Here is an 18,329-nt window from a genome sequence, read left to right as displayed (position 1 = left end):
CTGGGGATTTCTACCAAAGATTTAGAGAAGAATTGAAACAAATACTGTCTAAACTCTTCCAAAAGGTAGAAGAAGGAAGTAATACTCCCTAATTCATTATATGAAGCAAACATAACCCTGATATTCATACCAGACAAAGACACCACAAGAAAACTACAGGCCAGTGTATCTTATGAATACAGGTACAGATATTCTCAACAAAATACTGGTAATCAGAATCCAACAGCATATTAAAAGAGTCATACACAACGACCTAGTGGAATTTATTCAAGGAATGCAGGGATGGTTCAACATTAGAAAATCAATCAATGTAATACACGATATCAGTAGAACAAAGGGAAAAAACCACATGATCATCTCCATGGATGCAGAAAAAGCATTTGATAAACTCCAACACCCTTCCGTGATGAAAACCCTCAAGTAGATTGGAATAAGAAGGAAAATTCCTCAGTGTGATTTCCGGGAATCTATGAAAAGCCAGCAGCCAACATACTTAATGGCGAAAGACTAAGAGCTTCATTAAATCGGAAACAAGACAAGGGTGTCTGCTCTCACTGCTTCTGTTCAATATTGTGTTAGAAGTCCTAACCAGAGCAATAAAACAATAAAAAGAAATAAAAAGCATCCACATTGGAAAAGGAGTAAAATTATCTGTATTTGTTGATGATATGGTCCTATATATAGAAAATCCCAAAGAGTCTACAAGAAAATTTCTAGAGCTAATAGAGGAATTTAGTAAAGTTGCAGGTTACAAGGTTGTCGACAAACAAAAATCAGGTTTCTTCTATACACCAGCAGTGAGAAATATGAAAGGAAATTAGGGACACAATTCCATTTATAATAGCATCTAAAAGAATAAAATATCTAGGAATAAATCTAACCAGGGATGTTGTCCTAGTTATCTAGTGCTGCTATAACAAATACCGCAAGTGGATGGCTTCAACAAAGAGAAATTTATTCTCACAGTCTAGTAGGCTACAAGTCCAAATTCAGGGCATCACCTCCAGGGGAAGGCTTTCTCTTCTCTGTCAGCTCTGGAGGAAAGTCCTTGTCATCACTCTTCTCCTGGTCTGGGAGCTTCTCCACACAGGAACCCTGGATCTAAAGGACATGCTCTGTTCCCTGCACTGCTTTCTTGGTGGCATGAGTCCCCCCACTCTATGCTAGCTTCTCTTTAAAGATAACAGGTGATGCAGACCACACCCCAGGGAAACTTCCTTTACATTGGATCAGGCGTGTGACCTGGGTAAGGTGTTACATTCTATCCTTATCCTCTTTAACATAACCTAATCTTGCCCCATTAACCACAGGCAGAGATTAGGATTTACAACACATAGGAAAATTACATCAATCACAAAATGGAGGACAACCACACAATACTGGGAATCATGGCCTAACAAAGTTGACACATATTTTGGGGGGACACAATTTAATCCATGACAGATGTGAAAGATTTACACAATGAAAACTGTAAAACACTGCTGGAAAAGGTTAAAGAAAAATAAATGGAAAGATGTTCCATGTTCATGGATTAGAAGACTTAACATTGATAAGATGTTAATACTACCCAAAGTGGTTTATAGATTCACTGCAGTCCCGATCAAAATTCCAACAGCCTTCTTTACAGAAAGAGAAATATCAATTCTCAACTTTATATGGAATGGCAAAAGGCCCCGAATATCTAAAACAATATGTGGAAAGAGAACAACAAACTAGGGGAGAACTCATACTTCCTGATTTTAACATAGTATACAGCTGTTGCAGCCCTGGTGGTGCAGTGGTTAAGAGCTCGGCTGCTAACCTAAGGTGCTCTTTGGAAACCCTATGGGACAGTTCTACTCTGTCCTTTAGGGTCACTATGAGTCTGAATCAACTCGATGGCAATGGGTTTGGTTTGGATACAGCTATAGTAATCAAAACAGTCTGGTACTGGTATAACAATAGATACATAGACCAATGGAATCGAATTGAGAGTTTATAAATAAACCCACACATCTGTGGTCAACTGATTTTTGCCAAGGATGCTAACTCCATTTAATGGAGAAAGAAGAGTCTCTTCAATATATGGTGTTGGGAAAATTGGATTTCCACATGCAGAAAAATGAAAAGGATCCATGTCTCACACCATACACAAAAACAAATTCAAAATAGATTAAGGACCTAAATGTGCAAACTAAAACCATAAAATTCTTAGAAGAACAAACAGGGGCAACACTGTCAGGCTTAGCTTTCAACAATGGATAATATAATAACGTAAGTACAAATAGCAAAAGACAAATGGGACCTCATAAAAATTTAAAACTTTTGTTCATCAAAAGACTTTACCAAAAAAGTGAAAAGACAAGCTATGGACTAGGAGAATATTGTTAGAAACCGTGTATCTGACAAGAATCTTATAACCAAATATATGTAAAACTTTGACAACTTAATAAGAAAAAGACAAATAATCAAGTTATAAAATGGCTAAAGACTTGAATAGATATTTCACCAAAGAGGATACTCAAATGGCCACCAAACACATGAAAAGATACTCAGTGTCATTAGCCATCAGAGAGATGTAGATCAAAACCACAATGAGATACCATTTGACTCCCACCTAGGATGGCTAAGGATCCCTGGTGGTGCAGTGGTTAAGAGCTTGTCTGCTAACCAAAAGGTTGGCAGTTTGAATCCACCAGCTGCTCCTTGAAAACCCTGTGAGTCAGTTCTGCTGTCTTATAGGGTCGCTATGAGTTGGAATTGACTCGATGACAATGGGTTTAGGATGGCGAAGATAAAAAGAAAAGTGTTGATGAGGATGTGGGAAAATTGGAACTCTTACACATTGCTGGTGGGAATGCAAAATGGCACAGCCGTGGAAAACAGTGTGGTGGTTTTCCTCAAAAAAACTAAAAATGCAACTATCATATGACCCAGCAATTCCACTCCTAGGGGTATATATACCCAAAATACTTGAAAGCAGAGACTCAGAAAGGGATGTGTGCACCAGTGCTCATTGCAGCACTATTTACAATCGCCAAAAAGAAGCAACCTAAATGCCCATCAACAGATGAATGGATAAACCAAATGTGGTACATAACACAGAATGGAATACTGCTTAGCCAGTAGGAGAGATGAAGTCTTGATACATGCTACAGTATGGATGGAGCTTGAAGACATTATGCTGAGTGAAGTAAGCCAATCCAAAAGGACAAATATTGTATGACCTCACTTATATGAAAAGACCAAAAAAAAACCCACAATGAACACCTTTTTTCCTATTTGTCACTAGTGTAATACATTTTCTTAGCCAATTTCTTAGCTATTTTATAAGTAAGGTTCTATTGATAATTGATACTGGGATATAATACTCCTTTACTAGTCTTTCACAGAGGGATGAGATGTTTATTCCCTTCAAGTGGTTGTTTATTCCTTGATTTTCAAATCAGCCATTCTTATCTGAAGTGAAACTTCATTGTCTTTCTGAACTTGTCCCCATAACATGCTTCTGCTCTGAACTCTTGAGCTGCTCTGTCACCTGTCTTTAAGTTGATTTCAGCCAACCTGGTCAAAGTGCTATTAACAGAATGAGATAACTCTTAACTTTGAGGGACCAGATGTTATATGTTGCTGATGTACACTGAAATACAATCAGTTCACATTTAGCAGATATACTTAGTGCTTCACAGGAAGAAAGGAGGTAGATGATATAATTAGAGAATCCGGTTGCCTTTGGACAACATTCTTGTGTCTTAGAATTGTGTTTCTTTGGGATTTCAGTGTACTCTGCATCCACGTTCTCTGTGCCCCTCTTTTCATGGAGTTTCTCACACCTCCCTTTACTGGCTCTACAGGCTTGTGGTGGCAAGAGTGCTGTTGGAATTTTCTTTTTCTGCTTTTCAGTTACTTTAAAGGTCATGGTATTGTTTCCTAGTAATGCTGAAGGTATGGGTCACTTGTAGTTTTATTTGCTCTCCTTGTAGATTTTATGGTATTTTAGGGGAGGATATGAGAATGAGTCAGCATCATGCAGCTGCATTAATAAACCTTACTGTCCTTCTTTGCTGTTTTTTCTTGAATTTCATCGGGTTATGGTTAGTCTTGAAGTCACTGAATAGTTCTGGTTCTTTTTCTTTTCCCATTATATCTATGATGATAGTTTTATTATAAAGGATACAAATCAGGACCAGCATAAAGAAGAGACCACAGGATGAGGCCTGGATGGGTCTCAGATGCAGAGCTTCCGTGACCAGAAACGCATTACCCTCCTCTGCTTCAGTGTTCTAATTTGTTTTTAATCTGTGCTACATTTGCTTAGAGATATTTGTTTTACTTTCTCTGTCTCTCCATTTTGTGGTTGTAACCAGGACTGGTGGACATAAGAATCACTTGGGGGAGGACTTTTAAAAACTACACGTCTAGGCTCCACTCCTGGAGACTGAGAAATAGTGCATGGGAGACATGTTTTCAACACACTTTTCCAAGTTTCCCACTAATTCTGTTGTGCAGATGTGGGATAATTTTATGTATTCTAGCTCATTGTTTGTGGATGAAATTTGCCTTTTTTTTTTTTTTTTAAGCAGAGATAGCAAATAAATTTCAGCTGTGAGTTGGTAGCTTCTGCTTGAAGCCCTGTGTTAAAAGATGCTGAGGCTTATCAGGGGCACATATGCCAAGAGTTTGCTATGCCTGCTTTACAGCAGTCATTCTCAACCAGCCATGTAGATCTGAGTGCCCTGTGAAGTTTTATCAAACTCCACATAACTAGGCTCCACCCCAGGCCTATGAAATCAGAATCTTCTATGGTAGAACCAGGACATATGTATTTTATTAGTACCAGATTCACTTTATTGTCAGAGCCAGGACTGTATGTGACAGCTACTTGTGGATATTTTGTTAAGAGCCAGGATGGAGTCAGAGTGCAGATAATGCCCCAAAATCTGTCTTGGCAGAGCCAGGTTGGCAGCAGTGGTAGCCCTCTGGTATCATGGAAGAACGTGTTTGGAGCTGCCGTTTACTCACTGAACTACTGAATTGATGTTTGGGTAATGGTCTATAACAGTGGCTCTCAAACTTTAGTGTTCATTAAAGTTGCCCAGAGACTTGTTAAAACACAGATTACTGGGTCGCACCCCTAGAATTTTGGGTTCAGCAGGTCTGGGTGGGGACTGATGATTTGATTTCTGACAAGCTCCTAGGTGATGCTGATGGTCCTAGGACCACACTTTGGATACCACTGGTTTATGATTTGAAGTTAAAAATCAGTTACAGTCATAAATTGTTATGAATTCTTTTATCTCCAGACAGCTATTGAGTCAAAGCTTTAGTTAGAATAGCATAGGTCAGAGGAAGACATTGAATTGAAGCAAGTGAGATACAGATGCAGATTGCTTGGTTGGGTAAATGGCTAGAGACGGGGCAGGACAGTTAGAACAAGGGACAGTCAGGAACATGAGTGTAACTTGCCCATGTTCATCCCTTACTCGTGACACAAAGACATTGTCCCCAATGCCTCTTGGCTGCCATATAACATCCCTAGCTAAGTGGGAAGTAAGAGAAGATTTGGGCTCTGGCTTCCACCTTTGAACTGCTTGGTTTTTCTGTTTGGGGTATTTCTGGCTCTTTGTATTGCTGGTTCCTCCTCATCACTTAAGTCTCAGCTCAGATAGTTTTTCCTCAGTGAGGCTTTCCCTCCAAAACTTCCTATCATATCAGAAAGGTCAAGTAGCCCTTATTACTATGATCTGCAGTTGTATCTTGTCTAGTTACCTATCTACCTCCACAAGAAAGAAAGCTCCTTGAAGATGAGCCTCTTTCTGCCTTGATCATCATTGTGTTCCCAGTGCCTGGTGCAGAGTAGGCCTAGTACGGTTTGTGGAGGAGTGGATAAATGGTATTGGTCATGGACCTAACTTGAGGGGTTTTATGAACTATGAAGTCTTTATGCATTTCAATTTGAAATTGATGCTGCTGCTTTTGATTTTTTTTCCCCCTCACAGCATGTTATGGAAAGCAACCATTGTACTCAGTAGAGGAATATCAGTTCAATACCGCTACTTCAAAGGGTGCTTTTTAGAACCAAAGGTATGTTTTCTTTATCTAGTTTCCAGTTTCTCAAGCAAATGTATTTCTTTCAAAAGCTACTAACATAAGTTTGAAAACGAAGTAAAATGAGTTTGTTTTGGTCAAATAACAAAAAAATAACTCTAGATTAATAGCATGTTAGTATCAAAAAGCAAGGAGTTAGCCACTTCAGAGGCAGACAGTGTCTGCAATGGAATTTTTAAGAGACTAATAGTAAGTATATTCTTCAATATTCTTTTCATGAAATTGGTTTTAATGATAAATATAATCTATGGGTGTGCATTTTCTGTAACTTTTGTAAACTAGTTAGTAACCAGTTGTAAGGGTTTTTCTTTTTGTTTTGATTTTAATTCCTTATGTAATGTAAATACACTTAGAGGAGTATATAGCCAGCTTTGAGTAATTTATTTTTAAAATTTTCACAGCAGCCATCTCTTAGTGGCTGTGTTGTTTAACTTTTATCAAAATTGGAGTGATTCCTCTTAGATTTTTTTCAAAAATGGTCTTGATAGGCCAGGATCTTTTCTGAAGACCTTTGACTATTAAATCTGCTTGCTCACAATGATTTTTTTATATTGAGATTGTTTCATATTTAGAAAAGAAAAAAAAAAAGAGTTGATTCTTTTTTCAAAGATACTTATTTGCTGAACGGATTATTTTGCTTCATATTTTTACCTTTGAGCATACTTAGGCTGCATGTGAACAGGGCTTAGGCAGGAGTCTAGGAATCACAACATGGATTAGATCTTTTTTAAAAAATGTATTTCCCTTAGGGGTCAGTGAACACTTGTTATGTGTGAAAAATGCAAGCAGTCACTGTTACCCATTCATTCTCTTAGCCACCATTATAAAAAAGAAAGAAGACTGACAAACCCACTTCAGCTGTCTTTTGCACCTATTACGTTTCTTAGTCCAAGAATATATTGTAAATACTCAGTAACTGAACTTAAATTATATTATGGTTGATCATTGTGTTGGCTTATCTTGACAATAGTCTCACTTTAACAACTTAAGAAAAGGGCATCTATCAGTCATTTGGCATAGAAGTTACGTATAGTGTTCTTCAGTATAAATTGAGCATGTGAGTATAGATACACAAATCATAGCACTCATGACATTAACAGCTTATTTGAGGGTCCTATTATGTGAAATTTAGCATGGGAAATCAACCAAAGTTTACTTGGAAGGGGATGTTTAGACAAGATATAAGTATTAATGGGCATGGTTTTCTAAAGTAAGACTTTTGTCAACACAGGTCGAATTAAGCCAACCTATAGTATTTTTTTCTCTTCATTGAAAATGTAATCAAAAACAGCAAACCAGTCCAAAACGCCTTTTTGAAAAAATTGGCAAGAAGTCTACTTATAGTAAAAAACAAGTTTCCCCGCTTGTAATACTTGCAAAAGTTTACAGTATGTGTTGGTGAGTGTGTTTCTTTAAGTAGGTGGTCTGTATCGTGTACACATGTACCGTGTGATGCAGGGGCTGCCATGGTAAGTATGTTTTTCATGGAATAGAGTAAATAGCTACATAAAATCCCATGCATATGGCTAGAGTTTTCTCCCCCCCACATGCCAGCTTAAAGTGACACTTCCTTTTGTTTAAAAGTTGGTGGTGCTTTTAAAACAAAGCATAACTTTTAATAGAAATATTATGAAACTTTGGATTGTGCATTGCCAAATGATGTAATGTATAAGGAATCTTCAGTTGTAAAATAAGGTAAATTATTGGAATGCATATTTTATGAGCATAAAGAATGATAGCAAAGTAATGACGAGAGCATGAAAAAACTGAATTGGGAGATAAGATTGATTTTTTTTTTTCTTTTTGGAAGTAGTCTACCCAGACAGTGGTACTTGGAAAGAACCTAAGCTAAAAATCTTGTGACTTGGACAAGTTACTTAGACTTCAGCTTTCCCATGAGGGTTTGACTTGAAGATATTTTAGGTCCCTTTGCTAAAATTTTTATTGTAAATAAATGAAATTTTATCATTCGTATTTTCTCTTCCATACTTTGCTTTATCTGGCATACTCCTTTTTGTTCAGAAGTTAGAGTCCTGAAATCCTTTTTCTCTTAATTTTTCACAACTACTCAGTCTTTACATTTTGTGAAATTAAAATAAGATGTTAATGTGTTGAATTTTTAAATAATTTTACAGATTACAAAGCAAAATGTTCTCAAAATACAAACATAGCAAACAAAGGTAGTGGGTATTCTTGGAATGAAAACATTGATGTGAGTCTGCAGATACACCATTAATTTCACATCTTCACCAAAGATACTTTTTAAATTAACGTGTAATTTAAACGCTTCTGATCCATGTCTACCTCCTTTGCTTGTGCCTGGAACTAGGGATGTTTTCTCATAATGAAATGTTAACAACTTTTTAATTACATTGTTTTTGAAATTTTTCCTTTATTTCAGTGGAAGTAGGTCTTTATTTTTCAGTAACATTTCTATGCTTCTAATTTTTATGGGTGCTAACATACATTAATAATTAGGTTCATCCCATACTCTTTGCATTGTTCTTAATCTCCCCTGATTTTTGTTTAATCCCTGAACATAAGAAACAGGCTTTAGAGAGTGGCCCTCAGTGATAGGCATATGATTGTTTGTTTTCAAAATAACCCAAGTTGTCATTTCTACAATAGATTCGTAATATAGTAAATTTCTTTTGGATGCTGTATACTCTTACATGTTAGCTGAGATTCAAACCTTCTCTGCGATATTTGTCAGCCTAGCTTCCTTTGCTTTAGTCATTCCTAGATGACCATGTTTTTATTGGTCTCATCAAAAATAATGATTTTAATAGCTATAGATCGGGCCTTAAATGACACAGATGAATTCAAATTATCTTTTACAAAATTGTGGAAAGAAACAATCAGTAAAATTTTAAAAGTTTACTTTTTTTTTTTTTTAATGATAAGTGAAAGTAGTGCTTTTACATGACTAGCTGATTATTTTGCTTGGTAGTTTGTTAAAAAACAAAACCTATCTACCTGTCGGCGGTCATTAAGTTTTTTTTTTTTTTCCTGAGGAGACAAGTGGGTTTTTAAATACTTTTTTATTAATATGCATGCTTGAAAACATTTCAGCAATCATCTGATTTATTATATGCTAAATTGTGAAATAACTTTACCAATACTGTTAATGGAATATTATCTTGGACTGATACTGTTACTTTTTCCCCCAAGGATCCTCCTCCCACTTAGCTCCAAAATGCGTAAAATCTGGCAGCTTTTTGCAGAATAGAACTGTTCTTTTCTCAGATCTCAATGAGTTGTTACAGTTAGCATATTAGAAAGGATTGCATGTTTTGGAGTCATCACTGAGATTTTAAGTTTCCCGGTGTTCAAGTCTTAATTTTTTTAAAAAACAACTTCAGTAAAGCTGAAAATTTATTACATTCTGGAGTTTAATAAAGTAATCATAACACATTTTGGAAATTCAAAGTGTCTTAAAACTTGGTTAATTTTTTTCAACATTGTAACCAACCAACATGGATTTGCAGTATGAATGCTGATAGACACAGTTGTAAGTTATCCGTCGCAGTGGACCTTTTGGACTGCTACACAAATACTCCATTCTGTACACATCTAGGTGGTCTTATGCTGTGAGTAGTGGGTTGGTCAAAGGGGGATGCCTTTGTTAAAGAGTTGTTAAAATTGCTACTAAAATGTGTTTCCTACCAAACATTTAATTCACACAGCTATTTTTACATGGTTAGGTATAGGTACTGTGTCAACACTTCTGTAAAGTTACCAAGGCCTAAATTAAAACAAAACAAACAAAAAAATCCCTCTCCTTTCCTCTACTCACTTTTTAATCTCCGCCTATGTTTGTCATATTCATGGTACCCTTTTTAATGTACTTTTGATTAGTAATTTTTATAAGAATATAGGTCCAAACTATCCTTACAGAGTAGAGGTTTTAGGGAATAGGTTAGTTCTTTCTGACTGCTTATTATTCCTAAGAAAGATTATTCCTATTTTTAATGTATAAATTTGTGTTTTTTGAGTGTTAGAAAGTTTTGTGGTTAAAATGCAAATTCAAAATCATATGCCAGGTAAAAAGTTGTAGTAAAAAACATCTAGCTGATGTAGAATTAAATATAGTAAATTTTTTAGTGAATTGAAATGAAATTCACCCTATTTTAAGATAGGCAGTTTCACATTTCTATTGTTAGAAAAATCTACCCAGTCTACCAATTCATAAGTGAACCCTTGTAGCAAGGAGGTATTCAGCTAGAGAAAATGAGCATTCCCTTCTTTTAATATCCCAGCATCAATGATTGGAGTGAATGGCTAATGCTATTTTAGTTTCCAAACTTCGAAAGCTTGCAAATATAAAAAAAAAAAAAGTTTTTTAACCTATAGTCATTTTTAAGTGGCAGAATTATTTCTTGTGTTTAATTACTTAGTAATATACCTAATTTGTTACATACATATTGTCATTTGCCACTTGTCAAATATAATCAGTATTAAAATCCTATAAACTGTTACAAAAGAGTATTTAATGCCATGTAACAATGTACAGTATAAACTTATATGTTCTAGGCTTTTTAAGAATACTGTATATATAATACCTGCATAGAAAGGACTCAAAGATTATCCATAAAAATGTTGATAGTGATTATCTCTAAGTGGTATTCTAATCAGTAGTTTTTATTTTTTCTTATTGCTTCTCTGTATTTTATTACATTTTTACAGAGACTATGTAAAGAAGAAAAATTAAAATTATAAGGTTGTAGTTTGAAGATTTGCTTTTAAATATATATAAGATTTTTATTTTGGCACATACTTTATTATTTTTAATAATCAAAGGAAAATTAGGTATCAGTCCTTTAGGTATACTAAGGAATCTTTGGTGGTAGTTTATTCTTGTTTTTAAATTACTGTAGAAGTTACCAACAACACATAAAACTATTTTCTTTTTTTGGTAAGGGAACTTGATAATAGAAGACAGTATTAGGAATTTTAAGACTATATGAATTTATAATTCCTAAGGCATAATAGTAAAACTGGATGTTAATTCCCCTTTTATCAAACTTGTTCTTCAGATTTACCCATCCATGTGTTCTTTCTTTTATGGTTGCCTATACTCTTTAGAAATGCTGGTTATTGTGGTCAGAGAAATCTGGTGTTCTTCCTGTTTTCATTTAGTATTCTTAAATAGGATTGCTGTGAGTCAGAATCGACTCAGTGGCAATGAGTTTTTTTTTTCTCCCTATTCTTAAATAAATAAAGAACTTTATGCCGTTTAGTTCCTTGAGTAACTTGTGATAATTGAGCTTGAAGTACTTGTTCTTACTATTCCTACTATTGGAGAGTTGTTGGGGCTTTTCAGATTATTGGAGAGTTGCTTGGAGAGCAGGAGATGAATCAATAAATATATTCTCTAGTAACACCTCATTGACTGCTGACATACCAAACTTAAAGGATATTTGGTGTTAACTTCAACTTTTTTTCAACAACAAAATTTTAGTTACAAATTTCTATTTCTTTGAAAAAATTGAGTATTGCAGACAGATTAAAAATGGGTTTAAGACAGTTCTGTGTGCCAGTTCATCTTTTTTTTTTTTTTTTTACTGCCTTACTCTCATTTTCTTCCAGCACTCATCATGTTTTTTGACCTGGTACAGTCCTGATTTTTGGCATATAATATTGATGATTAACAAAATGAATCTCTTGGTTTCATATTTAGTATAAGACGTAGGCCACAAACAGCTAATGGAGTCATGGGTAGAAAATAAGATATAAGAAATTATTGCAGACGTTTAACTTTTAAATTGCAGACTATCGGTGGTCCATGTCAAGTCATAGTTCACAAGTGGGAGACTCATCTACAACCACGATCAATAACCCCTTTAGGTATGGGCATTAACTGCATCTGTTTGAGGCATATGCATAAAGTTACTAATATGCTGCACAATGGCTTAGTGGGATTTAATACATTTTTATTCTAAAGTTTAAAGTCAATGCATTGTCCGTGCTACAAATTTCACTTAGCATTTCATGGATCTTACTTCCAAAACTAAACAGTTCTTAATTGCTTTTCTTTATAAACTTTATTAGAAATGCTTGCCTAGTTATTTTTATTTTCTTGGGTTAGATTAACTTCTTATGAAATATGTATTTTTATTTGGAGTAGTTCTAAAGTTTATAAAATAACATTCTTCTTGAACTGGGCATCCATGGCTTTATATTATCTGTTCAGGTTTAGAGAATTTTGAGGAAAGAAAGAATCCAAAACAAAGATTTTTAAACTTTTAACTTTGAGTAGTAAGAGAATAAATTATCCTATTTATTATTATTTTTTCTTTCCTTAACTAGTAAATGCTTGAATAAACTTGTATGAATAAAGTAAAATTTCTTGGTTATAGCAGACATATATTCTTCCTAATTTACTTAAATTCCCTGCTGGCTGTGTTAGAATTGAGATATTCAGATAGCTTTGTTTTGTTTTTTTAACACATAGTTTTCTTGTGCCTAAAAATGACATTTTTCTTCATACAAGTATTTTTGAATTTTTTTCTATACCAAAATTAGAGTTTGAAGTTCATTTCACATATTTAGCTTACCTACTTGTATTCATCTGTAAATTGATTCAATGCTGTGAAATGTATCTTTTAGTTTCTAGGTAAAGTTAGAATTTAAAAATAATAGATGGCTTTCTAGTTACTAACTTAGATTTGAAAGTAGTGGGATTTCTGCTTTACCCTGTAGCAAGGAAACATCTCATTTAAACAAATATCTCATTCCATCCTCTTGGATTTTCTTTTTATATATTTTAGTGCATTTTTGATAGTGTATTTAGAGTTTTTATGATAGTGTACTTTAGCGTTATAATAGTCCCATACTGAGGTTGGAAATTATTAGGTATTAAACATTTAAACAATTTGCATTTTGAAATATTTTGCAGTTAAATATATTATTGTCAGAAGTGGGATGATTTTGCTTTTGGTCTTTTAAAAAGAAATTTCTCTGATGCCTTTGGGAACTATAATGTTCATATTTAAGAGCTTTGTAAAAAGTACCAGTGAATCTTTATTGGAAACTATCACTTATTTTGACAAATATTTCAGACTTATGTTTAAAGTAAATAAGGAAGGGAAAAAGGGAAGAGAATTAATATTTTACTTAGGGGGTGGGGCTTTACAGCTTTTCTTATTTGGTTGAAATTTTTGTTAGAGTTGGATGTGCTAGCACTTACTGATTTTTGGTAGTTCCTCACAGCTCTGTATATACAGGTAAGTTTGTAAAGTTTTTAGCTGGTTATAGAGAATAGCTGAGATTTCAGGAGAATTACATTTTAGGCAAGTTTGGAATATGCACTACAAAAGAATAAGCATTTTAATTGTGCCAAGACCTTTAGTTTGAAAAATCAACAAGGAGTTATCATTGTCAAACAGCCTGATAGTCTCGTATGTTGGTGGGTATAGAAGTTCGTCCCAGTGCCTCTAGAGCCTTTCTCTGAGGAGTTTTTTTTCTTTATTCCTTGTAATACTGTGCGCAATTACCAAAGTATGTGAGAATTATTACTTTTTGCTAGTGTCCTTAAAAGGGAATTCTTCCTGAGGGCTACAATAAATATGCTTATTCATGTTGGGCTGCTTTTAAGTTTAGATTTAATATTTTTAAAAATCCTTAAAGTGGGTAATTTTTCAGTTGTTCATTCTGTATACATCATGATTTTAACTAGGTTCCCTGTTTTCCTTTAATTCTAGAAAGTGAAATTGTTATTGACGATGGACAATTTGGAATCCACAGTAAGTGAGACTGCATTTTGAAAATGTTTATGATACATACGGTTGAAATGTTACCTTACATTCACTAGAAATATATAGCACAGGGAAATATGATAAAGTATGATTTCGAAAATAGTCTAGATCCAATAAACATGTATTTTTTTTAAGTTAATTTCCAGTATGATTCGTATGCTTTAGATTTTTATCCTTTTGGTATTTATTTGGTGGTTTCAGGTATGTTAATGTAATTAAGATTATTATGTTCTTGTTGGTAGCTGCCATTGAGTCCCCTTGACTCATGGTGATCCCGTGCGAACAGAACAAAACACTGCCTGGTCCTGCACCATCCCTGTGATTGGTTGTGGATCAGACCGTTGTGATCCTTAGGGTTGTCATTTGCTTATTTTCAGAGGTAGATCACCAGGCTTTTCTTACTAGTCCATATTAGTCTGGAAGCTCTGCTGAAACCTGTTCAGCATCATAGAAACACTCAAGTCTCCACTGACAGATGGGTGGTGCCTGCACCTGAGATGCATTGGCCCGGAAATGAACCTAGATTTCCCATGTGGAAGGCAAGAATTCTACCACTGAACCACCAATGCCCAAAATAATTATACTTAACTGTTGATATATTACTGCTTTTTAACACTAACAATATGTTTGAAAGTGATATTAACAGTTCTAAACATTTAAAGTGTGAACCGTTACTCTTCAGTTAAGTTTGTGTGTATGCATTTACAGTAAAATCCAGACTAACTAGAATGTTCTAGTAATTCCCGTTGAGTCTTTAAAAATTATAGTAGAGTGGAAAATGCTTTTACTTCTAAGTATATTGAAAATGTGATGCAATAGCATACTTTTCTGCTTCAGTAAATACTTGTCCTGAGAACTCAAATTTTCTTCAATAACTGGAATTCTCACAGTGTATCAGGGTTATCATGCTGAACTGCATTCTCATTTAAGGCACTATACTGTAAGAGTCAAAAGGTGTAAAGGAGTGGGTGGAACATGTACTTGCATGGGCTGCAAACCAGGGATAAATTGCTGATAACCAGTTTGCTTTCCTGCTGAATATAGGAAAGAACATTCTGTGAACGTTTTGGTTGTGGTTTTACTACGTACATGTGTTTATGCACATTAGAAATGTACTTGGATCTAGCTGTATTTGAATAAGAATTTCATTTATTTTCCTTGATTTTGTTTGTGATTATTTATATTACAACAGAATGTTGGTCTAAAATACTTGAATAGATTTCGTGTATAGTCTTTTAGAGTCTTGTTTCCTTTATTATTTACAAATGTTATTTATGCAACGTGTCAGAGAGATTTCTTTGTGGAGGAGTGGTTTTCTTGTTCTGCCATAAGGCACAGTATTATGTCCCTCTGTTATATGCTAATTACTATTTATCCTTACAAATTTCTGTCCTAATTTTTTTGTTAATTGTCCTAAATTCATTTTCAGCTAGCTTTCAGAATGTAAAGCTATTTCCCCAATTTACCCATTTCTGAAAACTGTGCTTAAAATTTAGAGAAGATAGTGATTTCTCTTTATTTTAAAAATTTGACAATGATTAAATTTTTAAATTATACCTAAGGATATAAAATTCTTGATTTTTTTCTTTTTTTAGTCTTATTGATGAAAAAGCTTAGGTTCAAATAGTTGGTAGTTTCTCTATTTTTTATGAAGTTTTTATTACTTATGTTTGTTGAGTTCACATTTCCAACTTCAGGTTAAACAGTGCTTAACAGTGTTATTGCAGTGATGCAGTTTACTTATGACAGAATATATAAATGAGAATATAGAATTGACCCAGTTTTATTCTTAACTGTCTCGTATCTAAAACCTTCGGCACCAGTGGCATAACTAGTTTCAGTTGAAACTTTTGAAATATTAGTGATTCCTAATGGAAGAATTGCCAGTCTAGAAGCCATCTTGGAACTTGTGTTCTTTCTGAAAGAGATTTGTTTTAGTTCAATAATGGATTCAATAAGAATCTTTTAATTTACTTAAGTTGTTAAAGCATGGATAATTGTTAATACTCATTTAATTTTTTTTCTCCCCACTTCAAATAACAGCTCTTTTTCAACAACAAATATAAGACTACCTATTTGTTTTGGGGAGAAGTACCACTGATGTATAACCTAGGCATTTTAAAATGTGAATGTGAACTAGAATATTCAACGCATAATGTAGTTTTTAGGTTGTTTCAAAAAACATGTATTAAATTACATGTATAACAGTGGTTGAACTGGCAAATGTTTCATATATATTTCAGAATAAAACAAATTTTCTGAAGTGTATAATAATTACTATTTTTCCTATTTACTCTGCCAGATGGTGTTGAAACTTTGGATTCTGGATGGCTGACATGTCAGACTGAAATAAGATTACGTTTGCATTACTCTGAAAAACCTCCTGTCTCAATAACCAAGAAAAAATTAAAAAAATCTAGATTTAGGTATGACTATGTGTATTTGTTACTTGAGTCATTTATTTTCATTAGTGCTATAGTGTTCAGACCCGTTTGGTTTTAGCCTTTAAGTGTATAAACTAAGACAATAACGCACTTATAGATAATGTCACATTTTCTCGTAATTACAGGGTCTTGTGATAGTGAGCTGCTTTCCCCTCTCAGATTGCTACAGGTACACATACTTATGTTAGTTCCTAAATTTGAAACCATAAGAATTTGTTTTTCTATAGATAAATGGTTTCTTTTTGTCATTTCTACCATTTAAAATTTCCTAGTGTAGCAATAAATAATTGGTAATAATGGAAATGATCTTGTGCTAAATGGGGGGAGAATAGCATAAGCAGAGAAAAACAATTGTTAGAAATATCCTTCAGTGTTCTAAATTAATACTGTGGCTTGAAAATAAGAAACCTTTCCATGAAGAAAAGTAGCAGTTACCATATCAGTTCTAGATTAGTTTTTTTTTTTTTAATGATTTTTTTGTGTGTGTTTTTCGTGAAGGTTTACCCAGCAGTTTAGTTTCCCGTTCAACAATTTCAACACAGATTGTTCAGTGACATTGGTTATATTCTTCACAATGTGTAAACATTCTCATTATTTCCATTCTGGTTGTTCCGTTTCCATTAATCTAGTTTCCCTGTCCCCTTACCTTCTCATCTTTGTTTTAAAGCAATTGTTGACCATTTTATCTTGTAAGGATGATTTTTTAAAGGAGCACAGTACTCATGGGTAATATTCATTATTTTGTGAGCCAGTCTTTTATTCAGTTAAAAGGTGACCTCGGGGATTTGTTTTGGTGCAAGGTTTAAAGAGTGTCTCGGGGCAGTAGTCTTGGGGACTTCTCCACTTTTTAAGCCTATATTAATTTAAGAAATAGATGCCAAGCTGTGTAAATGGCTAAATTAGTAACTTTATATTTCTGCAATGTCATTTATACATACTTCTGAGTGACCTGGCTTCTCTAAGAATCAGGCCCTACCCGATCATTTGAGTTTTTGTGACATTTGGGACTAAAAGTTCTAAGTATTGATATGTAATGTATCCTTTTCTAACTAAATGTCAGGGCCAGGTTGAAAGGGCCATTTTCAGTAACTGAAGTAATTAATCATATAATACTTATCTTCATAAAAAATTTATAATAATATTATATTTTGTAAATCCATAAATGCTTTACCTTAGCTGCTTAAATATTATAGTGCTTAAATATCACAGTCATGAAGTAGATAAGGGAAAGAATAGATGGCACTCCACATTCTTTTGCATTAGTGGTTCTGGGTTCTACTGTCAAGTTAAGGTGGACTTTCTCTCTGTGCCTTAACTTTTCTAGGCTTCTGCTTTGCTTGTGAAAAACTGAGGTTCATCTGCAGGATCCATTTGACCTCAAAGATTCTGTAACTGTAGTTAGATGTACATAGTTGAATATTTATAAATTAAAAGAAGCAAATAAATTGTATTGTTGTTATAAATGGTCTGATTTGACTAAGACCTTCAGATAAGGATAGAAGTAGAAGTTTAAATAAAGCCTTGGTTGGTTGGGCTTATTAGGATCCCCCCCCCCCACTAGAGTTAAGAAGTTAATAGATAACTAATGATTGAGATTTGATTAAAATACAAATGCTTTCTGAATTCTTGTTTACATAGAAATCACTTCGATTGTTTACAAATGTTACTGTGTTCCTTAGGCTTAAAATAAATTGAAATATTTTCTTAGAACAGTACTTAGTTCCGTTGTAACCAGGGTCACTGTGAGTCTGAACCGACTCGATGGCACCTAACAAGAGCAAACAGCCTGCTTAGTTGGACTCTACACATTAAATCACATTGATTCCTATGAAATAATTGTGTATAGCTACATATTTGTGTTTGTTCTGACCATCTTTTCCCAAAGTCGTATTAGTGATACACTAAGCCTTCATGGAATAGGAAATAAATTTATCTACAAAGACTTTAAAAACGTAGCAATGGCTTATGCAAATCATTTAAAATTCTAGACATGTGATCTCGTCTCATTACCACCAAGTTTTAAACACAAGTTTCCCTTTTC

The 18,329-nt window shown here is 34.1% G+C and overlaps 1 protein-coding gene across 9 annotated transcripts in view; it reads left to right on the top strand.

Annotated features, from left to right (window-relative positions):
• GPCPD1 (glycerophosphocholine phosphodiesterase 1) overlaps nucleotides 1–18,329 on the top strand; it is an 89,872-nt gene that overhangs the window by 37,935 nt on the left and 33,608 nt on the right. For all 9 annotated transcript variants that reach the window (XM_004383047.3, XM_023737537.1, XM_023737538.1 and 6 more), the window contains 4 exons: nucleotides 5,979–6,063; nucleotides 11,859–11,934; nucleotides 13,791–13,832; nucleotides 16,147–16,270. In XM_004383047.3, coding sequence (XP_004383104.1) covers nucleotides 5,979–6,063; nucleotides 11,859–11,934; nucleotides 13,791–13,832; nucleotides 16,147–16,270 — 327 coding nt within the window. The remainder of the gene's footprint in view (nucleotides 1–5,978; nucleotides 6,064–11,858; nucleotides 11,935–13,790; nucleotides 13,833–16,146; nucleotides 16,271–18,329) is intronic.

Source organism: Trichechus manatus, unplaced genomic scaffold, assembly GCF_000243295.1.
Source record: "Trichechus manatus latirostris isolate Lorelei unplaced genomic scaffold, TriManLat1.0 scaffold00104, whole genome shotgun sequence".
Taxonomy (NCBI): Eukaryota; Metazoa; Chordata; class Mammalia; order Sirenia; family Trichechidae; genus Trichechus; species Trichechus manatus.
Note: the sequence above shows the minus strand (reverse complement) of the source record. Positions and strands in the feature narration are given on the sequence as shown.